General features: G+C 45.1%; 1 protein-coding gene across 1 annotated transcript; it reads left to right on the top strand.

Moving 5' to 3' along the window:
• FBXO43 (F-box protein 43) lies at positions 1-26,199 on the top strand. Its single transcript, XM_068234898.1, has 5 exons — positions 1-249; positions 6,096-7,564; positions 20,632-20,734; positions 22,392-22,577; positions 25,862-26,199. Exons 1-5 carry the CDS (start codon positions 139-141, stop codon positions 26,111-26,113), a joined length of 2,121 nt encoding a protein of 706 aa, XP_068090999.1. The 5' UTR covers positions 1-138; the 3' UTR covers positions 26,114-26,199.
• The last annotated feature ends 562 nt before the right edge of the window (positions 26,200-26,761 follow it).

Here is a 26,761-nt window from a genome sequence, read left to right as displayed (position 1 = left end):
GAGGGAAAGGTTGGCTGGGGGACGCTGCTCGGAGCCGCTGTTCCCATAGCGAGCTGCCCGGCTAGGGGATTGGTGTTGCCATAGGAAAACCTCGTGTAATGACTGTAGTAATAATATAACATTGCAGGTTTCAGTGGCATGACAGCGGGGCTCACACAGCATCCTCTCCTGCTTGTTTTTTTATTTGTATTTATGTCTATGGACTCGAGCCATGAGCCCGGATGCTGGAGCTTCCTCCAAGGACTGAAGGTGACAAGGGCAGGGCAGGGTGGGCTGCCAGAGCTGGGGGCTACTTTGTGACAGGAGAGCTGACAGCTGGGGATGACAGTGCCCACCTATGTCTGAATCTGGCAGTAAGGGCCGCTTCACAACGGATGCTTGGTGGCAGCCAGAAGCCATGACGTCTCATTCGGGGATCGTTCGGTTTACGGCGTTCTCAGCGTTTGTCACCCCTGCAAGGGGACAAGAAGACGCAGCGGCTAAGCGACCCCAGAAGCCGGCTGAACCGGACGTTAAATTGGGATTAGAACGCCGCGTTTGCGCAACTGCCGGTAACCGCGTGATGCTAAGCGCTCCCATTAAGGGCTCTTTTCCACTATGAAATGCGATTGTGTTCGCAATCACGTCTCAATTTCCACCATGCGATTACAATTGCGATTGAGCTACTATACTCCTAGTAAAGCTCAATCGCATCCAAAACGCGGCAGGACGACTATTGCGTTTTGACCAAAATCGCAATCGGATAGCACTAATGGAAATTGCTGCTGCAGTTTCCATTAGTTTAATGTACCTTGCGATTTGCGATCAGAATCAAATTGCAGGCTAGTGGAAAAAGGCACTAACTTGAATAGGAGCGTTTGGCCGATGAGTCCCGAGCGCTTGGCGGTAAGTGTCCGTGTGAACCAGCCCTTAGGGCTGGTTCACACTGGGGCGCTTTTGCAGTGCCTTGCTGGTCACCGGCGATCAGCAAAGCGCTGCTGCTAATGTATCCCTATGGATACATTCACACTGTGGCGTTTGCAATTTCAATCCATCGCAAACACACTGCATGCAGCATCTTTGGGGCGATTGCGGTGTGATTCTTGATCTATTGTCGGGAATCACAAGCGCAAATCGTGAGATTATACCAGCGAAATGCAATCGCCGGGAAGTGGTGGGCAAGCGCCAAATGTGTACAGGCCCTCCATCGGTCTTATCCCTGGTACACACCATGCAATTTCCTATCAGATGGGTCAAATTGATTACAGTAGAATTCCTTTCTAGTATACGCCAAGGGACAAGGAAAAGTAGTTTACTATATCAGAATTGGTCTTCCATTGTGTATACATGCATAGATGCATTTGCTGAGGACCGAGTTTACTATATCCAGATGTTTACAGTATCAGCGTTTTATGACATTATACTGTTTTTCTGACTTTTTATTACTGTAGATCTGCTTTCTGATCCTTTTTTTCTGATCGATTTTGTATAGAAGTTATCGGAAAAAGATAAATTATCAGACCTGTCGGAAATAATCGATTAGACCCATCTGACAGAAAATTGCATGGTGTGTACCATGCATTGGGTCTAGGATGGACATACATATTAAACGATTATATGGGTTTTTAAAGAGAACCCGAGGTGGGTTTGAAGAATATTATCTGCATACAGAGGCTGGATCTGCCTATACAGCCCAGCCTCTGTTGCTATCCCAAACCCCCCTAAGGTCCCCCTGCACTCTGCAATCCCTCATAAATCACAGCCACGCTGCTGACAAACAGCTTGTCAGAGCTGGCTGTGTTTATCTCTATAGTGTCAGTCTGCTGCTCTCCCCGCCTCCTGCAGAACTCCAGTCCCCGCCTGCATCCCTTCCCTCCCTGCTGATTGGAGGGAAGGGACGGGGGCAGGGACCGGAGCTATGCAGGAGGCGGGGAAGCAGCTGAGACTGACACTACAGATGTAAACACAGCCTCACAGCGTGGCTGTGATTTATGAGGGATTGCAGAGTGCAGGGGGACCTTAGTGGGGTTTGGGATAACAACAGAGGCTGGGCTGTATAGGCAGATCCAGCCTCTGTATGCAGATAATATTCTTCAAACCCACCTCGGGTTCTCTTTAAGTACTTGGATTTACTCTGTCCAACCTAAAGATTACTGCATTGTCTGCTTTTTTAAAATTTTGATGGTAGAAAGCTATTTATAGAAAGGTGTGTTTTTGTTTGTTTTTTTTGTTGTTTTTTTTTCCAAGTCTTATTTTCTCTAAAAATAAATATTGTAAGAACTCCTGTCCCTGATAATTTCTTTCTCCTTGATGCACCTTTTAATGGGTAGAGACTACTGTAAGCCAGGAATTCGCACGTGCTGTTTTGGAGATGCTTTGACCTAGTCGAGCCATCACAATTTGGCTGTCGTCAGTCGCTTATTAGATCCTCATTCGTGTCCATTTTCCCTACTTCCAACACATCACCTTCGTGAACTGTTCATTTGCAGCTACAGAGTGACGCACAAAAGACCAGTCTGGCTGCCTGTCAGGTGTTTGAGCTGGCAAGCTGACGCCAGTAGTTGGGAGCAATTTTGGGTGCCTGGAGTCGGGGAAAAAAATGCAGACTCCTAATGAATTTAAACTGTAATTAAAATAGAAAATATGATAAAATGTTCTATTTCTCAGATAATCGTCATCATTATGTATGTGTAGATACTAAATAACATCTATGCTGTAAGAATAAAGCCAGATGTGTAGCTGTATCACTAATAGGGATGGTCAATGAGATGGAAATAAATCTGCGTTGATGCTGATTTATGCAAATGTACTTTGTACTCTTTGCTCATGAAATCAAATAATTTGATATGTTTAAATATGGTTTGGTGACAACAAATTAAAGGGTACCTGAGACGGATGAAAAGAAGTTTTTTGTTTGTTTATACATACCTGGGGCTTCCTTCAGGCCAATCAGTCTCTCGCTGTCCTCCACCACCTGGAGCTTCTGCTATGAGTCCCAGTAATTCAGCCAGTCAGCGCAGTCCGGCCACGTGCCGCTTCTACAGCCAGGAGCATTCTACACCTGCACAATAGTGCTGCGCAGGTGTATTACGCTCGCGGCGGAGTGTGTGCATGCGCACTACGCCAGACCGGCTCGACAGAAGATCCAGGTGGTGGAAGAGGACAGCGAGGGACTGATTAGCCTGAAGGGGGCTGGAGGAAGCCCCAGGTATGTATAAAACTTTTAAAGGGGAACTGAAGAGAGAGGTATATGGAGGCTGTCATGTTTATTTCCTTTTAGACAATACCAGTTGCCTGGCAGCCCTGCTGATCCTCTGCCTCTAATACTATTAGCCATAGCCCCTGAACAAGCATGCAGCAGATCAGGTGTTTCAGTGGTTCAGACTTATAAGTCTTATCTGACAAGACTAGCTGCATGCTTGTTTCTGGTTTTAATCAGATACTACTGCAGAGAAATAGACCAGCAGGGCTGCCAGGCAACTGGTATTGATTAAAAGGAAATAAACATGACAGCCTCCATATACCTCTCTCTTCAGATCCCCTTTAATTTCATTTGTCTCAGGTTTACTTTGTTACACAGTAGTACTATATTCTACATATGCACTCCCCACAGAGCTGCAGGGAATGCACTGAGGTGTTGTCTATCACCCATAAACCTGGTTCAGATTGTGCAGGAAGAATGTGTAATAGAGGAGAGGAAGAATCGCCTCATTCCCCTGCACATCATTCTTACATGCACCCACAGTTACATTGCCTAGGGCCTGATAGGTGTTTGTTCCCATCTGTACCTTTTTCAAGTACTCTTACCAAGAACTAGTTCAAACTGTATCAGTTGCATTGCATTCTGTAGATCAACAAACTGCCCATACATCTTCACGTTTCTGCATTGTAATGAATTGCACTATTGATATAGCTCTCTGAATGCAGGCTTTCAGTTAATGTGTATAGCATAAAGTGCAGTGTTGGCTCTGACTTGTTCGTTTTGCAACGTGCACAGTGTGAATCCAGCCTAAGGCCTTGTTAACATTAGATGCGTTGCCATCCTTATTTTGGCAACACGTACAGAGGACACGCACAAACATCAGAAGTGCATAGACTGCACTGTCCGATGTTCACATTACATGCGTTGTGTAGCAGTGCGATGCGCGAATGCACTGCTGCGCGCATTTTTATTTATTTATTTATTTTTTGGGGGGCAAAGCGCATGGCTGACCCAATCACTACAGTGAATGGGATCAGCCACAAGGCAGGATAACGCAGATGGGGTGCGATCGTACACATTGCGATCGCATGGCCATCTGTGCGTCATAATGTGAACGAGGCTTTAAAGTAACATTGCCAAAGCCTAGCGTGCATTCACACTGGATCATTTGTGTTTCAGAATAATTCTGCATGTCAACTCATTGCCCATAAAATTCTATGGGTTTGTTCACAGTACTGTGTTGTAACGGATCGTATTGTTCATTTAATTAACACCCCCCCCCCCCCCTCTTTAAAATGTTTGAGTTAGAGAACAAAAATATTACAGTACAATTAGACCTCTGGGAAGCCTAAAAATTCAGCAGAATTCACATCATGTTGCATAAGCAAACCCTTAAATGCATATTTTACAAGTCTCAATTTCCAGCAGTTATGGTTTTAAAATAAAATGTTCTACTGTGAATAAAAGCCACACATTTTATTTGCCCATTTGTCCCGTTTATTGCAACGTTTAAATTCTATCCCTAGTACAATGTTTGGTGACAATATTTTATTTGCAAATAAAGGTGCATTTGTTCAACTTTACATCCATCACTAATCACAAGCCCAACATCTATTAATAAGAATAATAATAATATACCCTCTTGACATGCGCTAATAATTACGTTAAATAGGAAGTAATGCATGGCTGTTACATTTCAGAAGTGATGAAGGCGTCTCATTGATGCCAGTGATCACGGGGGGCTGAGGGGAGATGAATGAAAGGGAACAAAGTTCCCATTTATTAATCTAACTATTAGCATCGGGAAACGAGAGAGTAGGAGGCAGCGCGGCGGCACCAATTGAGAATGATCACTGTTTTTGCGGTTACAGCAGCACCTGCCGTGGACGTGAGGCTCACGTCTGTGCGGCTGAAATGGTTAATGAATACATGAGGCATATAATCAGATTTACTTACCGGGCCAGCCACAGGAGTGACAGAAAGCGGTGCTGCCTTGCGCATGTGCAGATGGTCGCTACGGAGGGGGCCCAGGAGGCTGGCTGGGAGCAGAGCTGTGGCGAGGGACACATAGGCTTCAAGGGGCTGGAGGAAGCTCCAGGTAAGTAAATCTGATTGTATTTTATTTGCCTCGTGTATCTTTTGACTCACTGGTTGGATAGTCAGGGGAGTTTTTATCCATCTGCTTCATACCTTCATGAATTTATAAGGGTATCTTTCATCTTTGTGTATAGTATAAATGTAAGTTAAGGTATAATTATGTTAACCATAGCATATCCATAGGTATTATGTTAACCATACGGGCATTTGCCTACCGTTTCTTGGATTATAACATCTTTCATGTTGCAGTGTTGAGTGTAGTCCTTCTTGACTGTCCTCAAAGTGGAACTGTAACTTCGCTGTAAACAGTTTCACTTACCTGTGGCTTCCCCAATCCCCCCAGCAGCTGTCCTGTCCCGCGCTGTTCCTGCACGATCCTCCGTTATTTCACCATGGCTAAGCTTCGTTACAGCAGTCGACGGCGCCTGCGTGCCCCGTGCTACGTGAAGCTTTCTTCGCGTTCCAGCTCGCAATAGAGTCCTGCGCTAATACCAGGATGCTATTGCGAGCTGGAGGGCGAAGAAAGCTTCGCGTAGCCCGGGGTGCGCAGTTGCTTTTGACTTACAAGTCGGCGGTAACAAAGCATCCACGGCGGGAGAACAGAGGCTCGGGCAGGCCCGGCGCGGGACAGGACGGCTGCTGGGGGCTTGGGGAAGCCCCAGGTAAGTGAAACTGTTTGTTTATAGCAAAATTACAGTTCCGCTTTAAATTGGCGTATAGATATACTTTGGGGGGGGGGGGGGGGAACGCATTTTAGTTTTTTTCAAACGCTGACCTACCATCATAGATGTTTTTCTTATGTGTTTTATCTTTGTAGGCTTACAGAAGGAAAAAGCAAGAAATGGCCTATCGCCGATCCGTTCAAGACAGTCCTGCTGCAAACTACGCTGGTTATGTATCGGGGGCAAAAAAACATATCGGCTACAAAGAATCGCAGATGGGTATATCCCAGGATAGTGGATATAATGAATCTCTCAAGACCTTCGGTCTGAGCTATGATGACACTAGCAATGACTTTTCAGAAACGAATACTCTAACGCAATACGAAGATTCTGAGAACGTTGATCCTACTTTCGTATGCTCCCCCATAAGGAGTGATGTCTGGGAGTGTGGAACAGGCACAAAAAAGAGGCAAACAGAAACCTGCGAAACTCCACGTGTTGCTAAAAAAGACTTTTCACTGAGACGTAGGCTTCTCCTTGCCAAAGCAACATCTGGAGGGAGCTTGGACTTTGAATCATCAGTGTGTTCGTCAGAAACCTCTAGAAACAAGAACACTCCTCAGCGTCTCCCTAGTTTTGGGGCTAGGGTGTCCAACAATTTAGACGACACCCCAAAAGATGTGCTTTACAAACCATTAGCAACAAGCACTTTAAAAGCAGAACCAGACACTGGTACCGTAAATAAAAAATGGAGGATGTCTTTTGCACAGCAGAGGAGCTCTACCATAGATGATTCTAAATACGACACAGTTCCTTTTCCAGAGGTGAACCATCTGTCTCCAGTTCAGTGCACAGCAGAGTCGCCTACTGACAGCATCCTGAGTTTTAATGAAAACACACCAGAGATACCTGCTACTCCAGTATGCAGCTTAAATTCACGTGCAAAAGAGGACTTTCAAACGCCTATTAGCGATCTTTCGGCTAGTTTTCGTTTTGCATTATGCACCCCCACTGAAGCACAAATTAGTGACTTGGAAAATTCCGTAACTGAGGATAGTGCCTTTCACTCACTCAGCTTTGATAAATCACAAGACTCTATCACTGATCATGAGGGCTCTTTCCAGGAACTGATTCAAAACAAGGAGACTCCTAAATCTGCCCCAAGCAACACCCGTCCTCGGAAGCTGGATCGGTGTCGGAGGTTATCCACTCTGCGAGAGCGAGGCTCACAGTCTGAGATTGAGGATGATTATACTGAAGCAAACCTACTGAGTTCATCGTATAAATCAAAAGTAGCCAGAGACTCTGTGACTGAGGAAAACGAATTGAGCTTTGAGGATAGTCAGAACAGTTATCTTCTAAAGGTTGAGGATTTAACTGGTACACCAGCACTGCGTGTCGTTCATGAAATACTGTCAAGAAGCATCCACAAGAAAGGATCCACACTGCAGGATCTCTTGGGTGGTGGAGATTCTTCACAAGCGTCAGAAGATGTATTGGCAGTGCTCATCGGCAGGAAAATGGGACTGGAAAAAGTAGACGTTTTATCTGAATTGAAATTCCGAAACTTGAGGCACATATTACATTTTATCTTTAAATTACTGGATGTAAAAAGCATTTGCAGGTAAGACTACAGCGTGTGACTGACTAGACTAGGATGTTGGCAAACCTGCTGGGCTGGGAGGGTGTCTGTAAAGCGAGGAAGCAAATGGGCGCGAAAGTAAAATAAAATGTGGGTCCCCGATAACCTATTGTTTGTAGAAACAAACTATAAAAATATTTCGCAATATCTGACTCCCTTAATTTTAAATGTGTAAACTTATGTTAACTCTATATTGTGGAATATACAACAATTTGTTAATATCGATTTAGCCATATCCCGAAAACTACCCCTTAATGCTGGTGTTTGAATGGGCGCCTATGGTGATACCTTTTAAAATTGTAGGGTTTTTTTTGTTTTTTTTTTTGCAGGGTGGCTATGGTTAGATGTGAGGGGTGGGTGGTTAAAGGGTACCCGAAGTGAGAGGGATATGGAGGCTGCCATATTTATTACCTTTTTCCCAGAACGTCCTCCTGACAGCACCCTTCCTACGAGACTTGTCTCCCTCCTAAACTTTGGACAGGAAGCTATAAGATACAAAATTTGCATAGCAGGCAGGCAGGAGATTTATATAAAGCAGACACTCACATGAGCCATTCAGTTGTGTTTCCTGTCCCGGACGGGACGCTTTGGAGGATCTCCAGGTGCTACCATGTCGGGCGGCAGGTGCAGCGCGGGCAGGTAGAGGCTGAGCAGGGGTTTTCAGCTTGTCCAGCGCACAGCGGATCGGAGGCTTCTCCTGGAATGGTGGCAGGCTTATAGCGGCAGGAGCGCGAACCGGACGTTCCGGGCGGAAGTTGAATGACGCGTCAGCTGATTACGGAGCGGCAGAGGCCACGGCGGTGAAATTGATTTCAGCTGCAGGTAATTCCCTTAGGGGGTGGTTTTTATATGTGTATGTATGTATGTGTATGTATATCTATCTATATCTCCTTGATTCACTATTGCTGTCGGTGATCATAGAGGACGCTGTAGGCCCTTCTCCTCTGCCTCCTGCGGAGTCTTGCGCTATTCCCTCTCTGGTGAGCAGTGATATTGTTTCTGCCTAGGGGGCTGTTTTGTGCAGATAGCTACTTCTGAATAGCTGACAGTCTCTTGTTTCTTTGTAGCCTAAAGCCCCAAAGACTGATAAAGACAAATCTTCTGGTCAGCCTGTTCAAAGTGGACAATCTTCTACCAGACCTGAGAAACGTTGTGCTATGTGCAATTCTCATTTCTACTCTTCCTTTCCAAAGAAACTTTGCCAATCCTGCAGGGAAAAAGTTGTTAAAGAGGAAACTCATGTTGTGTTTAAAGACTTATGCTTCATACACACTTGAGATAAAAGTCTTTGGAAAATGAAAGATCACAGACCAATTTTACCCCCTTCCATGTAGTATGAGAGCCATACTCTACACAGTCTATTCTATGGAGCTGAACTCCCCATCAGATAAAATCTTTGCAAGATGCTGCACACAAAGATGCCCGTACACACTCAAAAGATCATTATCTGCAAAAGATCTGTTCCTGCCAAAAATCTATTCCTGCAAAATGCATTCATAGTCTATGAGATCTGAAGATCCTCATACACACTTGGTTTAACAGACAATCATCTGCAGATCAGATCCACCAGGATGGATCTTCAGATCTGCAGAGGATTGTCAGATATGCAGATGAAGTCTGTTAAACCAAGTGTGTATAAGGATCTGCAGATCTCATAGACTATGAATGCATTTTGCAGGAATGGATTTTTTGCAGAAACAGATCTTTTGCAGATAATCTTTTGAGTGTGTACGGGCATCTTTGTGTGCAGCATCTTGCAAAGATTTTATCTGATGGGGAGTTCAGCTCCATAGAATAGACTGTGTAGTGTATGGCTCTCATACTACATGGAAGGGGGTAAAATTGGTCTGTGATCTTTCATTTTCCAAAGACTTTTATCTCAAGTGTGTATGAAGCATAAGTGGGATGGATGCGAGCAGACATGGCTTCAGCTATTAAGAAAATTAAAGATTCAGCAATTGCGGAATCATCAGTTCCTTTAACTTCTGCTGCTGTTGTAGTCCCTACCCGGTTACCAGCGCCTATAGTTAGTGATGGTCACAGTCAGCCAGGGGAGGACCTGCCGGCACCTGTTTCTTCCTCTCATGTCTCGGTTTCTAAACGAAAAAAGAATGAATCTGAGGGCTCTGAATCATCGGGGAAGAGGGAGAGATTTCATCTTTAGGGGAGATTTCTGGGGAGGAGGAAGACAATCCCGAAGTACCTCAGAAATTTTCTTTTTCACCTAATTTAATGAAGGACTTGCTGGCTGCTATGCAGACCACTATGGGTATTAGTTGAACGTAAAACCTTGACACCCCTGGATCAGATGTACGTGAGCTTGGCGGAAACTCAGAATTGCTTCATCCCAGTCCATTCCTCTCTAAAGACTATGATTGGGAAGGAATGGGATGACCCTGAAAGGAGGGCATTCTGGCCCAAGTCTCTAGCTCATCATCTTTTCAGTCCAGAGGCTCAAAAATTCTGGGGTCCGGCTCCTAAGTTGGACCCGTCGTTTTCAAGGGTGTCCAGAAAATCCGATTTACAGTTAGAGAATTTTGGTAATTTAAAGGATCCTATTGATAAAAAATTGGATAACCTTTTACGAAGAGCTTGGGAGTCGTCGTCATTAACTTTTAAGCCTGCGGTAGGCCGACCTCTTAAAACTTTGTTCACTCAAACCCAATCAAAGATAGCTACAGGTGTCCCTAGGGAAGAAATTTTGAATGATTTCCCAAATCTGTTTAATGCTACAACTTATTTAACAGATGCGGCAGATGATACTGTAAAATTGACTGCCAGAACCACTGCCATTGTCAATTCTGCAAGACGGAGGGGTATGGGTTAAAACTTGGCAGGGGGACAATCCTTCACCTTCACAGGGTGATCCACACAACTTGGAACAAGAACTGTTATTTCCCCGGCCTTCCCAACCCAGTAAGCAATGACGCCAGTATACCAGTAGGGGGAAGGCTTTCCCACTATTACAAAACATGGCTCCAGTTCTTCACAAATCAATGGCTCCTGAAAATTAGTGTTGGAAGGTTACACGATTGAGTTCGAGCATCCCCCACCCCAAAGATTCATTATAACTCCAGATCCAAGGTCGGTAGACCAAAGAGAGGCACTACAAAGAGAAATAACTTCCCTTCTGGACAAAAGGGTAATTCAAGAGGTTCCTTGTGTCAAAGGGGACAGGGATACTACTCTCCAGTTTTTCTGGTAAAGAAGCCACAGGGGACTTCAGATTCATACTAAATCTAAAGGGGTTGAACAAAGCTGTAAAATACAGGAGGTTTCGAATGGACAATGTCAGTTCTGTAATAACCCTTTTGCAAAAGGACTGTTTTCTAGCATCGCTAGACCTCAAAGATGCCTACCTGCATGTGCCAGTTCATCTGGGATCTCAGCGATTCCTAAGGTTTGCAGTTATCCTTCAAGAAAAGGTAAGACACTTCAATTGAACGCATTACTTTTTGGACTTGCTTCATCTCCTTGGCTGTTTACTAAGGTCATGGCAGAAGTGTTATCAGTCTTGAGGTATAGATCCATTAATATCATAGCCTACCTGGAGGATTTATTGATGTGGGGTGATTCATTAACTTCAGTGAAAGAACAGGTTAAAGTGGACCCAAATTAAAAATACAAGATTTCAGAAATAAAATCTATTTTCTAAATTATAATAGCAGCCTTTTTTCAGCTGCATGATGCCAAATATAAAATATTTTTACATTTATCGGAGCAACCCCTCCCTTCCTTTCAAATTGCCGGGACAAAATCCGGCAAACTGGTGGAGTAGCAATGGAGGAATTGCTAATGGCTGCCCCCAGTATAACCCTAGGTATGAAAAGAGAAGGGTGAAAAGCATGCACTGAAATGCTCAAAGGTTTGAAGGAGTGTTTATTTATCTTTGTATGTGTTAGAGTGGTGCAACTAAATCTTTTTAATAAAAAAAAAGTTTGGTTTGGGTCCGCTTTAAGGTATGCATTGATGTGCTTCAATCATTAGGCTGGTTGATTAACTGGTCAAAGTCCTCTTTAGTACCCAGTCAATATCTATGGAATATCTGGGATTTATCTTTTATTCCCGGCAGGAGAAAGTTTCTTCCTGAGAGGAAAATTACTGCAATACTTAATTCTGTTCTTTCTTTTCAGAATTCAAGAACTTTCAGTATAAGAAGAGCCATGGCAGTACTTGGTCTGTTAAGCTCAGTCTTCCCCCCCCCCCCCCCCCCCTCCCCCTGCAGTTCAATGGGGTCAATTTCACCCGAGGACTCTGCAGCTGTGGATACTAAAAAAATGGAACAGGGCCAATTGCATCTCTGGAAAGAAAATACTAATCCCCTACAATGTGAAGTTGTCGTTGAATTGGTGGCAGAATCTATCTCATCTGTCAGAAGGTCGAATGTGGTCTTACCCTGTGCAAAGAACCATAACGACGGATGCCAGTACCTGGGGGTGGGGGGCTCACATGGACTCTCTACCGGCTCAGGGGCAATGGTCCAGATCGAGATCAATAAGATCTTCAAACAAAGAAATGCAAGCTGTGTGGCAGGGCTTTCAGCACTTCAGCAATCAGATCTATCAGTGTCACGTATTAATCCACTCCGACAACAGCAGTGTGGTAGCTTACCTGAACCATCACTGTGGTACAAGGAGTCGTCTGCTTTGGTCTCAGACGGCAAGGATTCTTCAGTGGGCAGAGGACAACTTAGAGTGGCTCCGACCAAGAATTGAACTTTCTCCCAGTCAGTAGCTGATACCTGCTTTTACATGAGAAATCTATTCATTTTCACAAACAGACCATCAGGGGGCACTGTATGACTGATATTGTGGTGAAACCCCTCCCACAAGAAGCTTTGAGTACAGAGGTACTTCTGGCAGTTTCCTGTCTGTGAACCCTGTTACATTGTGGGAAATAGCTGTTTACAGATGTTTCCAACTGCCAAAACAGCAAGCAGCAGCTACATCCCTTGCCAGCAGTAAAAATGTCACCATGTAATATAAATCAGGGATTAAAAATCTTTTACAATATGCAAACTCTGACTAAATCATTTATACATAATAATTGTAAAAATGAAGCACTTTTTTTATTACATTATTTTCACTGGAGTTCCTCTTAAAGATCCATCAGAGCAATTCATCTGTAGGGGACCTACAATATTCTAGTGGATTACCCCAGCAGATCCACACTGTTACAGGACGAGTGGTCTCTGAATCCAGAAGTTTTTTTTTGTTTTGTTTTTTTTATCAAGTCAGCCTAGCATGGAGCACTCATGCAGTAGACTTATCGCCAGGAGAGAAAATTCGAAATGTCACAGGTTTTGCTCCCTGTGTCCGAAGGACAATCCTTGGGTACTGGATGCTTTTCGATAGACTGCGTTTCCCCCAATAGCTCTAATACCGAAAGTTCTGAACAAGATCATCCAGGAGAGAGCTCGAGTAATTCTGATAGCACCTTTTTGGCCAAAGAGACTGTGGTTTGCTCTGTTACAGAAGTTAACGAGGTTTTAGCCAATAATGTTACCAGACAGACCAGATTTGTTGTTCCAGGGGCCAGTCTTTCATCCAGATTTAAAAGTAATTCACCTTTCAGCGTGGAACCTGAATGGGGGATCCTAAAATCAAAAGGTTTTTCTGACAGACTATCTGAGACTTTGATACAATCTTGCAAAAAGGTTACAAGGCAAATTTATCAGAAGGCATGGAGAGTATACTGTGACTCGTGTACAAAGACCAATATGGATACTAAGCTTTCTTCTTCAGTTCTGGAATTCCTTCAAGATGGTTTTCAGATGGGTCTGAGTATCAGCACTCTTGAAGTCCAGACGGCGGCATTAAGTGTATATTTAGAAAGAAGATTAGCGCAGGAGGAGTTTTGTTCATTTTTTTTCCAGGGAATAAAGAGACTTCGTCCTATTATTGTGTCTAGAGTTCCTCCTTGGGACTTGAATGTGGTGTTACAAAGCTTATGTGAACATCCCTTTGAACCTCTATATCAAATTTCTCATAAGTTCTTGTCTTTGAAAACAGCCTTTCTTCTGGCAGTCACCTTGTCCAGAAGGGTGAGCGAGCTTCAGGCTCTGTCCATTAAGCAACCTTATTGTACCATCTCTGATGATAGGATCACCCTACGTCCAGATTTTGCTTTCCTACCAAAGGTGGTCTCAAAATTTAATCGGTCTCAGGAAATATTTCTCCCATTGTTCTGTGATAGGCCATCTAATGATAAAGAAAGGAAACTTCATTGCTTGTAGAGTACATTTGAAATCGGCGCCGGTAGACTTGGGCGCAGGATCCAGCTGTTATACGGCTGATCCTGCTTCTGCACAAGTCCAGGCCGATTTAAAGGGATACTGTAGGGGGGTCAGGGGAAAATGAGTTGAACTTACCCGGGGCTTCTAACGGTCCCCCGCAGACATCCTGTGTTGGCGCAGCCACTCACCGATGCTCCGGCCCCGCCTCCAGTTCACTTCTGGAATTTCAGACTTTAAAGTCTGAAAACCACTGCGCCTGCGTTGCCGTGTCCTCGATCCCGCTGATGTCGTCAAGAGCACACAGCGCAGGCCCAGTATGGTCTGTGTCTGCGCAGTACACTCCTGGTGACATCAGCGGGAGCGAGGACACGGGCATGCAAGCGCAGTGGTTTTCTGACTTTTAAAGTCAGAAATTCCAGAAGTGAACTGGAGGCGGGGACGGAGCATCGGTGAGTGGCTGCGCCAACACAGGATGTCTGCGGGGGACCATTAGAAGCCCCGGGTAAGTTCAGCTCATTTTCCCCCAACCACCCCTCCCCCCCACAGTATCCCTTTAATTACTATTCCCCCTCCAGGCCGACATGGATAATGAGGGAATGAAATAATTCGGCTTCCAGCGATTGCTGGAGGCCGAAATTATTATGTTTTTAAGCAACCTCGGCTCCGTCTGCTGACGGCTCCAACGTTACTCACTGAGCGCTGCAATAGGAGTGATTCCTATTGTAGTCTATGGAGGCGCCGGCTGCGCCCAAATCTAGCAGCGCTGAAAAGCACTGCTCCGACGCCCTGTATGTTAGAAGGTGCATCCTTCACTATGTTGAAAGAACCAAATCCTGGAGAAAATCGGACGCTTTATTAGTGCTTTTTGCAGGTAAAGTCAGGTGAAGACAGGCTTCCAAGATGTCAATTGCAAGATGGATCAGACAAGCTATCTCTGCAGCTTATCAGGTTCAGGGCAGACCTTTACCTACTTCAATTAAAGCCCATTCTGCAAGTAGAGATGGCCCAACCGTTAGCTGCCCGAATCTCTCTGGGCCCTGTACTACCTCTGGGTCGCTATGACCCGGAGTAGTACGCCTGCGCTGGCCCGGCGGTGCGCGTCCTATATCGCGCGCCTGTCGCCGGGCACTCTCTGCGCATGAGCGTGACCTCACTCATGACGTCACGCACATACGCAGAAAGTGCCCGGCAACAGGAGCGCGATCTAGGACGCGCACTGCCGGGCCAGCGCAGGCATACTACTCCGGGTCATAGCGACCCGGAAGTAGTACAGGGCTTAGAGTTTCTGAGATGTTCGGGAACCGTTTGCAACATCTCTGTCTACAAGGAGTATTGCAACCTCATGGGCAGAGAGGGCGGGCGCTTCCATCGAGCAGATTTGCAGAGCGGCCACCTGGTCCAGTCAAAATACATTCGTTAAAGAGAACCCAAGGTGGGATTTACTTATGTTAGTGGGGCACAGAGGCTGGTTGTGCACACTAACACCAGCCTCTGTTGCCCCATGCTGTGCCTCCAGGACCCCCCTGCGCGCCGCTATAGCCCCCGCAGTGCTGGCGACACGCAGCTTGTCGCCAGCACAATGTTTACCTTCTCCTGTCTGTTAGCGCCGCTCCCCCGCCTCCTCCGTATCGCTGCTACCCGCCCACGTCACTTCCCTCAAAGGGACGCGGGCGGGTAGCGGCGATACGGAGGAGGCGGGGGAGCGGCGCTAACAGACAGGAGAAGGTAAACGTGCTGGCGACACACTGCGTGTCGCCAGCACTGCGGGGGCTATAGCGGCGTGCAGGGGGGTCCTGGAGGCACACCATGGGGCAACAGAGGCTGTTTTTAGTGTGCACAACCAGCCTCTGTGCCCCACTAACATAAGTAAATCCCACCTCGGGTTCTCTTTAAACATTACTGATTAAACTTGTTAGCTAATAGTGATTTGTCATTTGAAAGAAAAGTTTTGCAGGCAGTAGTCCCACCCTAAGACTATTTTCTTGTTTATTGTCTCGTAGGATGGGTGCTGTCAGGAGGACGTTCTGGGAAAGCTCATCTTACCTTCGGTAACGATTTTCCCAGTAGTCCGAGTGACAGAACCCCTCCGGCCCACCCTTAGAGGTTGGTTTAATTAAATTAGTTATTTCAGCATCATATGGTGTCCGTGTCTTTTGTATTACCAAATGGCTCATGTGAGTGTCTGCTTTATATGCATCTCCTGCCTGCCTGTTATGCAAATTTTGTAACTTATAGCTTCCTGTCCAAAGTTTAGGAGGAAGACCAGTCTCGTAGGATGGGTGCTGTCACTCGGACTACTGGAAAAATCGTTACCGACGGTAAGATGAGCTTTAAACAATACTAGTTTCCTGGCAGTCCTGATCCTGTCTCTAATACAAGCATGCAGCAAATCAGGTACTCTGACACAGGTTTTACTGTATTAGCCATATGCTTGTTCCAGGGTTTTGACTCTTAACACTACTTATGCCAGAAGCTCAACAGAGCTGCCAGGCAACTGGCATTGTTTACTAGGAAATAAATACGGCAGCCTCCATATCCCTTTCAACTTGGGTTCCCTTTAACTACGTAACGACCGCGGCTGCAGCCCCAGGACCGCCTAACGCCGATTGACGTCAAGTCCTGGAGCTGCAGCTTACCGGGGAATGCGCGCATGCGTGATTGTTCCCTGCCAATTCACGGAGCTCCCCTCCGTGATCAGCCTGCTAGCCGCGATCCCAGCTAGCAGCCGAAAAGGGAAAGAATTCCCCTTTGTTTACACTCGGCTGTCCCTCATTGCGGCTCCCAATGCGTGGCCTCTCATAGGCTGATGCCTATGAGAGGTGGGGATGAGTGTCGATCGCCATCCTATGGCGATTAGGACGGCACGGGGGAGGGAGAGAGGAACAGCCTCCCTTTTTGTTAGTGGGAAAAAAAAATCGCAGTAGCGATTAGAGACCTCGAAAAGAGTGTCCTATTAAGGACACTAAATGAAGGCAAGATCCAGTTGTGTGCTGGGTTGTCAAGCTGCACAGCCCTGTATTGGGAAAAATAGCTTGGTCACTAGGGGGTTTAAGCCCATGGTCATCAAGTGGTTAAAGGATATCTGAGGTAAAAATGACTTTTTAAGATATCCCACGGTTTTATTTTATATTTGAATTTAGTTTGTAGGTTTTGACTCTTTCATGGTCTCTGCTCAATGTCGCCTTCCTTGAAGTATGCTAGAGCTCAAATCTATGAATTATTGACCCTTTTTATCTCTTTTCTGCTCTTAGAAGCCATTTACTGGCAGGAAAGTGGTTTATGGCTGTAATTATTAGTGAGGGTTTGTTATAGTCTGACCCAGTCCAACCCGGACAGAAACTGCCACTTACATACTGATTTTACTTTCTCTGCCTGAAAGGGTTAAAATAAAAAATAATGCAGTTATTTGTGTGCCTGGCACTGTACATACACATGTCTCTCTCATGTTTTCATGTCACCTCGGTTGTCCTTTAAAGGGTTTCAGGGCTGAAAAAAAGTAAAAAGATTTATACATACCTGGGGCTTCCTCCAGCTCTATCGCTCCCACGCCACTGTCCTCTGCTGCCCGCAGCTTCGGGAAGCGGGTCCCGTCACTTAAGTCAGTTTGGGCCAGTCTACGCAGGAGAAGTGCGCTGTTTTGCATACTTTTTTCAGGTCTGGTAAACTTTAAAGGGATCCTAAACTGAAAAGGATATGGATTTGTCCTTTTAAAATAATACCAGTTGCCTGACTCTCCTACTGATCCTGTGTCTCTAATATTTTTAGCCACAGCCCCTCAAGCATGCAGATCAGGTGCTCTGACTGAAGTCAGACTGGATTACCTGCATGCTTGTTTCAGGTGTGTGATTCAGCCACTACTGCAGTTAAAGTGGTCAGTAGGACTGCCAGGCAACTGGTATTGTTTATAAGGAAGCATTCATAGCTCTCTGTTAAGGTTCCCTTTAAGGTTAGGCATGGGAAGGGAGTGGTTGCGGTCAGTGATCTGCAAACTTGGCTCTCCAGCTGTTAAGGAACTACAAGTCCCACAATGCATTGCAGGAGTCTGACAGCCACAGTCATGATTCATAAAGGGAAATGCATTGTGGGAATTGTAGTTCCTTAAAAGAGTCTGAAGCGAGAATAAATCTCGCTTCAGACCTCATAGATAGCAGGGGCATGTGTGCCCCTGCTAAAACGCTGCTATCCCGCGGCTTAACGGGGGTCCCTTCACCCCCAAATCCCCTCCGTACAGCGGGGGAGCGCTTCCGCATTGGGGCAGGGCTAACCGCCGCAGCCCTGCCCCACGCGCGTCTGTCAGACTCGTATCTCTGCCTCTCCCCCGCCTCTCTGTCTTCCTTCACTGAGGGGCGGGGGAGAGGCGGCGATGCGCGTCTGATAGACGCGACTAGAGGCAGGGCTGCAGCAGTTAGCCCTGCCTCCAGGAAACAAAAATTTCACGACCAAGTTTTGCGGGGGTGGGTTCGGGGGTGAAGGGACTCCCGTTTAGCCGCAGGCTCTTTAACAGCTGGAGAGCTAAGTTTGCAGATCACTGGGTTAGGCATAGGTAGTAGGAGGGTTTAGTGTGAGAATAGGGTTGTATTGAAGCTATAGTAAAATATTGGTATATTTTACCATCATCATTTGCACTGAATAATAGAATACCGGTGTACTTACTGATATTCTACAGGTTTTCGTTTTTTCATGTACACTTTTTTTTCCTTTCAGAAGAAAGGATGAATTTGGTTGCCAGCTTCTTTATTTACAATGGCAACTTTTTTGCTTTTCCCTATTCTCTATAAACTGAGCCCTTACAAATAAGATGCTGTTAAGTGGTACGCACATCCAATTTTGATTGGCAAATTACTGAGGGCCAACAGATTTTGAATACTATTATGAAGTGTGTAGGTAAGCTCTCATACTACACAGGGTGCATACAAACCCTACCAGCATAAAATTGATACTTGGAAACTAAATGACTATACATGAAAGCAACATTTTCACTATGCTGTTTAGCTTGTAGGACCTCTATAGAACAGAGAACTGTAGTGAAAGGATATGGAGGTTGCCATATTGATTTCCTTTTAAGCAATACCAGTTTCCTGGCTATCCTGCTGAACTATCTGCATGCAGAATCACACCTGAAACAAGCATGCAGCTAATCTTGTCAGATCTGACAAAAATGGCAGAAACACCTGATCTGCTGCATGCTTGTTTAGGGTCTGTGGCTAAAAGTATTATGCTAGGCATACACGGTTGGATAGTTATCAATCGAGCCGCTGATGGCTCGATTGATAAGATCCAACCTGTCCGATCACCGCAGCGGATCAATACCGCGCTCGATCCCTGCGGGCAGGCAATAGAAAAAAACGAAGCGCTGATAAGAAGCGCCGGTGGGGACGAGCGGGTATCGATCCACGCGGATGAGCGGTGACGCGCCGGCATCGAGCCGCTGGTTTGATTCCGGCGCATAAACGAACAGTGTATGCCCAGCATTAGAGGCAGAGGATCAGCAGCACAGCCAGGCAACTGGTATTGCTTAAAAGGAAATCAATATGGCATATCCCTCTCTCTTCAGTTCTCCTTTATGGTGCGCACATCCAATTTTGAGTGGCCAATTTTACCACATACTAAAGCCTGGTACACACTTTCAATTGATTAGTCAATCACTGACCATTTCTACCACCTCCATGTAGTATGAGGGCTTACCTACACAATCTGTTCATCATATTCAATATCTGACTCTCCTAATACACAAAGGTGGTAAAATTGATCAGTGATTGGCCAGTCATAAGTGTGTATCAGGCTTTTTTCTATAGATGACCTATAAGGTAAGCATAGTAGAAATGTTGCTTTTGAGTTCATTACCTTAACCTCCCTAGCTCAGCTCGTCCAGAGACGCTAGAGGGCACCGCTCAGGCCCCGCTGGGCCGATTTTGATTTTTTTCAAACCCCCAGCTAGCACTTTGCTCGCTGCGTGTTTGCTCCGATATCCGCCGCTACCCGACGCGAAAGAGGCCCCCCCCCCCCCCTCTGCAGACCCCGTGCGCAGCCTGGCCAATCGCCGCCAGGCTGCGCTTTGGGGTGGATCGGGAGTCCCTGTGACGTCACGAAGTCGATGTCACTCCGTTCGTCGCCATGGCGATGGGGGAAGCCTCAAAGGAAATCCCGTTCAGAATGGGATTTCCTTATGGGCGTGATAGCTGGCGGCGATCGGAAGGGAGGGAGGGAGCAGACAGGGTACAATCATGTAGCTAGCGCTAGGCTAGCTACATGATCAAAAAAAAAAAAATCGGGCGAAAAAAAAACACTCATGCGGCCGCGGGAATTGGAACGCCCAGCAGGTTAACACAATTTTATGGTGGTAGGGTTTGTATTAAACATCTTAAGGGCCTGCGAAATTGCAAATGATCTCCACAAAAAACGTAAAATCCATTAACTACAAACTGCATTACAAACTTTAGAGCGGCAGGCTGTAATCACATGGCAGCTCTGTGCTTGCTACATTGCAGTTTAAAGCCTGGTACATGCTTTCGCCGAAATAAAATCGCATTTCCCGAGGCATCCCTGCTATGTAAATTGCAGCATTACATGCACTTCCTTTATTGCTGTAAATCACAACTTTTATAATGAGTGCTTATGGCAGTACCCTATTTTTTTCCCGAGGCACCTCCTGCACCCATTTTTTTTCTGGCTTCGGATGCAAATGCCTCATATGACACAAGGATCAAGGAGGGGGGACTCTGGTGTTTTAACGGCCTTTGAAAACTTTATCTGAAAATGAGTTTAAAAGTAAAACTTTGTAAAAAAAAAATTACTGATATGTGTCCTTCTATAGCATCTGGAATGTAAGCAAGGAGTGGCGTGAAATGATTGTCCAAGACAGAAGTGCGTGTCAGAGAAGAAAAGTATTCATGAAGAAGCTGAGAACTGAAGCAGAGGTAGCTTTTTTTTTTTTTTTTAAGAGCACACTTTTTTATTTATTATAATTGATCATTTAATGTTTTTTGCCTTATTTTTGTGGTTGTGTCGTCTTCGGCACCAAGACTTGCTAGCAGCCTGTCCTTTTACTGATGCGTTTAAAGTACACCTGAACTGAGGGATATGGCGACTGCCATAATTTCCTAACAATACCAGTTGCCTGGCTTTCCTGCTGATCTCTTTGGATGCAGTTGTCTGAATTGCACATCTGAAACAAGCATGCAGCTAATCCAGTCAGACTTTAGTCAAAAACCTTGAAAGTAGAAAAGACTGGGTCTCTACATGGATTTATGCAATTTTTCGCTTGATTTATTAGTAACACAGCCATAAAACAGCATCATTCAGTGAAACCTTTCATCTGCATTCCTGTTTAGGGTCTATGGCTAAATGTTTTAGGAAGAGGATAAGCAGGACAGCCAGGCTACTGATATGTTTAAAAGGAAATAATGCAGCCTCTCTATCCCTCTCAGTTCAGATGTTCTTTAAAGGAAACATCCAAGCTTTATATAAAAAAAAATTTAAAAAAATCCATTTACCGTACATGGGCTTCTTCCAGCTCCAGGCAGCCTATCTATCCCTCGCTGCAGCTCCCCTTCCAGCTGGTGACCTGGGGTCCCCTCCATTTGCCGATGCATCTTCTGACTGCGCTCACATAGCCTGGAGCGTTCTACATAGGCGAAGTACTCCACAGCACACTCTAGGCGAGCAGAAGATGCAACGGGGGAGGGGGGGGGGGGGGTTGTCACCGTCTGGAAGGGACAGATGGGCTGGAGGAAGCCCCAGGTGAGTAGATCTTGTTGGGGTGTTTTTTGTTTGGTTTTTAAGCCCGGACCTTCCCTTTTATGGGAAGCTGTGAGCTGTAAATCATCTGCTGGACAGTTCAGTTGGATGATATTTGACAAACCACTCCAAATTCTTGATTCATTATTCTTGGCACTCTGAATCAGCGCAAGTTAAATGTTACGTGCTCTAATTAAATCAGCGTGAGTTAATTACAGAGTGGGATTGCTGCAGGCAGTGTAGCATGCGCTCCTTAGCAACGGCCGCTCCTTGTGAAGTCCTGCGCAATAAGGGTGAAAGGGTCTAGTACGGAATGCCTTTGCATACAAAACCATTTTGGAAGTGAATGTCCTCCATTAGTGCAACTGAATGTAAATTTAATGCGAGATGTTTTTATCAATACTATAATTCAACGTTCTATATGTAGCTCAGGGCCTTTGAGGTGTTTATCGGGGTCAGTTCAGCCCTTGCATACTTTGGTACTGCAGTTTGAATGCACGTAACGTGCCTCTAATTTGCTGACTGGCTTCTTTTTTGTATGAGTTGGGAAGGAGTTATGGATGTTCCATCCAGGCGATGAATTTGAAATTTTTGAAAAAAAAAAAATTTTTTTTCTTTTGTTACTATATCTTTGTAGTTTGAAGCAAACCTCAAGTGTGCAGGCAGTTTATAATACAACGTGCTATGAAAGCTTTTATGTATTTTAATTTAAGCAAAAATTTAGTAAAATCTGATCCACCTGACCTACTATTCCTAAATGTAGCCATCCATGCAAAAAAATAAGTGCTTTTTGTGCTTCTCTATAATAGCTTTTTCTTTTCTTCTCCAACACTTCAGCAAGGGCGGCTGTTGTCGTCTGAAGATGCAGCTACTAGGTTACATGCGTTAAACCGTTCTGCTCTTAAAGCTGTTCAGGCACAAGCTAGAATTGGCTTTCATACTCCAACTTCATGTGGTTCTCTTACACCAAAAGACATTACCTCTGTTCCCCAATCTAGAAGCAAGCAGCAAGAATATGTTAAGGTAGGTTTTCTGTTTCTCCTACACAAGCCATTATGTTCCTGGATTCAAAATTCCTGTGCATGCGTGGTTCTTGAAAGACTGTACTGCGCAGGATTCTCGCAGCGACGGGCGTGTGATCGAGTTGGGTGTGCAGATGGTGCTATTGGGGGCTGGAGAAAGCCCCAGGTGAGTTCAGAATTGCTTTATTCTCTGCTCGGTGTCTTTTGAACCATTTTGGCCGTGACTGACATGGTTTCCATTCATTGATCTAAGTCCCCGGCAGAAAGACCGATGGCTTCTTATGAGAAGCTGCCGTCTTTCTGGACCAAAGAAAAAAAAAATGTACGTACTTTTTTTTTTTTTTTTTCACACAAAACACAAATTACATTTTAAAATTAACTGTTTACCTCCCACACCCAAAAAATACCCAAATAAAATTCTTGAATTTTAAAAATTACCCAAGGGTCTGAACTTTTTTTTTTTACTATGCAAAACTGAAAAAATGCACCTTTATTTCCAAATAAATTATTGGCACCATACAATGTGATAGGGACATAATAGAAATGGTGTAATAACCGAGACAAATGGGCAAATAAAATGTGAATAGCATGTATTATTTTAAAGCTATAATGGCCAAAAACTGAGAAATTACTTTTTTTTTTTTTTTTAATTTCTTAATATTCCTGTTAAAATGCCTTTAGAAAATAAGAATTCTTAGCAAAATGTAACACCCAAAGAAAGCCTAATTGGTGGTGGAAAAAATAAGATATAGATGAATTCATTGTGATAATGTTATTGGCGAATGAATGGGAGGTGAAACTTGCTTGGATGCATAAGGCGTAAAAAGCTGAAGTGGTTAACCACTGCCCCTCCCCCGGGATGAGTAACTGTCCCTGCAAAATCCCAAATGTTCACAGCTGCTACATTCCTTCCCACACTCTCCCACGATCATTACTGCTGCCAATCGTTAACCAGGAGATCAATGAATGGGAACACCATTCCCAGTCATTGATCTAAGTCCCCGTGTGAATGACCGCAGCCGGCGGCGCCGCTATTTGCAAAACTTTCACATCCACGCATTACTTCCTCTTTGTGTATTACTACACGTATGGAAGTTATGCGCAAGGACATCTTGTGGCCAAATAGTAAAATTACATCTACAAAGTTCTTTTTTTTTTTTTTTTTTTTTTTCCCATTAACCTCCCTGCATTCCATTTCTGCAGGATTTCTGTAAAAAGTGGTTCAATTTTCATGAAATTTTTGGCTTGCAACTTACTAAATCCATCAAGCAAGGGTCTAGTATCCATTTTGAGTATGTGTCAAATACAAAATCCTGTCAAAGTTAAATTCAAATTACTAAAACAAACTTTTTAATCACAAATGGAAAAATCCTCCTCAAATATAGATGAAGAAATCTACAGATGCAGAAACAAATACTGTCTAGTCATAAATACTGCATTACATTTATCGCTGTTTATGCAAAAGCAGCATTTTGATCTTTATTTTTTCCATTGTCTGGAAGCAGCCCGGTCTGGTCGTTCTGGGGTCCATTAGCGCTGCACTCCTGTGTCCCCCTGCGGGATGAAAAATGACAATTGCTGGGAATCGCCATTGAAAGCCAACAAATGCTTTTCTGCACGCTTGCAGAAAAGCATTTGGATGAGACACTGGGCAGGTGATTGAGACATCCGCCTGAACCAGCCCTAAGTCCATACCACACGCTGGTCTGAACTCTGAGTGGTGCACCATAACAGCCATGATGGGGGTGGTCATTATCATCATCATTGACGGTACTATTTAAAAAGCATTATCTCCTAGGTGAAAACGTCGAAGAAAAAGTGAATTGAGCAAAGGCCATAGTTCTATTTAATATAGCTGCCTGATATGCATGAACTATTGCAGTTTTGTTTCTATAGGGGCTGTGCTAGCTGTGTGATTATATTTTTGTTTGGTCTGCTGTAAGTCCCATTTCACACTAGCGTTAAAAAGCGGTCTGTTCACGTAACAGATACTGTACAAACGGAACGGATCCAATGTTAACCTATGGATCCGTTCCGCACAATCCGCTGAATGGACTGCATGTTTCCTGCTTCACCCATTTTTCCGGACCATTGAGCCCAACGGACCAGAAAAGGAAGATGAAGCCCTGCATTGGGGCAATGAGCATACGGAACGTTTCTTCATACTAGTGAAGAAAAGGACTGCTCTAAGGGCAAAATCCACTGGGGGTGGGGGTCTGGAGAGGATGTGGAGATGAAGTGCACCTGAGCGGGAAGGGGAAGGAGGGTTCCTTAGCCATACTTCAGGCTTCTTCCCCTTCAACTCTGTCCCACGTCGCGTCATGTGACTACCACGCTTCCACTTTCCGGGTTGGAAGAAGCGTGGTAGTCGCATGATGGGACGTGGTATGCAAGGGGAAGAGACGGAGGCCTTTGTTAAGAAACCCTCCCTCACCTGCCCGCTCAGCAGACCGGAATGTCAACGGAGTGAAAACTGATCCGATCGATAGGTGGTCAGATCCGGTTTCACAGATGAGTTTGCCAGTGTGGACCATGCCTTACGGATCCGATGAAGCGGAAATCTGATCCAATTGGCTAAAAATGGCAGTGTGAAATGGCCCTAATACATAAGCACATGCACTTTAGGTAATCTACTGAACCGTTTATCCCTTTTTGTTAAAGGACTTACGAGGCCTCTTTGCTCAAAAAAAAAAAATAAAAAAAGATACCTGTGTCAGTTTGTGAGGCACGGAGGACGCCGTCCGTGCCGTTCCACCGGGTCCCCGTCGCTCAGTATCCCCCTGAACATCCCCCGACCGCACGGCCCGGGTCGGGCTCTTCAGCCTTCACAAAGATGGTCGCCGGAGCTGGCCGCGGCTGCGCAGTCCGCATAGCCGCGAGTGTGGCTGCGCAGCTCTAAGGCCAACCCCCCCCCCCCCCGATCCACGCTACAGGAAACAGCCTGTTGCGTGGATCAGGGGGTTGGCTTTAGAGCTGCGCAGCCGCACTCGCGGCTATGCGGACTGCGCAGCCGCGGTCAGCTCCGGCGGCCTTCTTTGCGAAGGCTGAAGAGCCCGACCCGGGTCGTGCGGTCGGTGGACATTCAGGGGGATACTGAGCGGCGGGGACCCGGCAGAACGGCACGGAGGGCGCGGACGGCGTCCTCTGTGCCTCACAAACTGACACAGGTATCTAACTTTTTTTTATTTTTTTTGAGCAAACAGGCCTCGTAAGTCCTTTAACAAAGGTTGTTTTTATATTTTTTGTGTAATGTCGCCACCTTGTGGCCTTTGTGTTTTATTGCAGATTGCCAAAACTTTGTTCACAGATGAAGCTTTGAAACCATGTCCACAGTGCCAGTACCCAGCTAAGTATCAGCCATTGAAGAAGCGAGGCAAGTGCAGCAGGGAGGACTGTGGCTTTGACTTCTGCATCCTTTGCTTGTGCAGTTTTCATGGATCAAAGGAATGTGGCGCTGGCTCAGGGAAAAGGCCACATACTAAGAAAGATATACTTCCTGGAAGTGCCCAAAGCAAGCGCAACTTGAGAAGACTCTAACTTTGATATTTTATGACTGTTCTTTACTTTTTATTACTGTATTTTGCAGTGTTCCCATTTTGTACACTGATACTGACTGTATACGGTTCACAACCCACTATGCTGTGCGCACAACTGCAGGATAGGGCCACACTTCTGTGATGCAGAGAATGTATTGCAGCCGTAGCACTTGATGCCTCTATTTTGTATGTGAACGTCTTCCATTCTGGGCCAGTGTTATGTTTCTATAACCCAGTCTGTCCTATATGTATATAAATTAACTTTTTTTTAATTTTTTTTTTTCCTAATTTATTTTTAATTTATTTTTGTTTAATTTCTTCTTACTATGTAGTTGTGATTTTTAAATAAAATGTTTTAGGAGTTTTTATTTACTGATCTAAACTTGAAACATTTATATGATGCATCCCTTTTTAAAGGCGTCTAAATTTGTGGCATGTTGTACAGTTTCTATTGTTGCCTATAAAATAGCTTTTTCAAGAAAGGTGTTTTTTCTTATTTTATCTACAGAACTTGAGTATTGTTAAAGGGAACCTGAGATGACAAGAAGATGGGGGGGGGGGGGGGGGGAATCATACATACCTGATTTTGTCCCTCTGCGCCGTCCGCCGCCTCCTGACTCTTACGTAAGGGCTCCCAGTATCTTCAGCC

Source organism: Hyperolius riggenbachi, chromosome 5 (genome assembly GCF_040937935.1).
Source record: "Hyperolius riggenbachi isolate aHypRig1 chromosome 5, aHypRig1.pri, whole genome shotgun sequence".
NCBI classification, from domain to species: Eukaryota; Metazoa; Chordata; class Amphibia; order Anura; family Hyperoliidae; genus Hyperolius; species Hyperolius riggenbachi.
The sequence above is the reverse complement of the archived record's forward strand: the minus strand, read 5'-3'. Positions and strand labels throughout refer to the sequence as shown.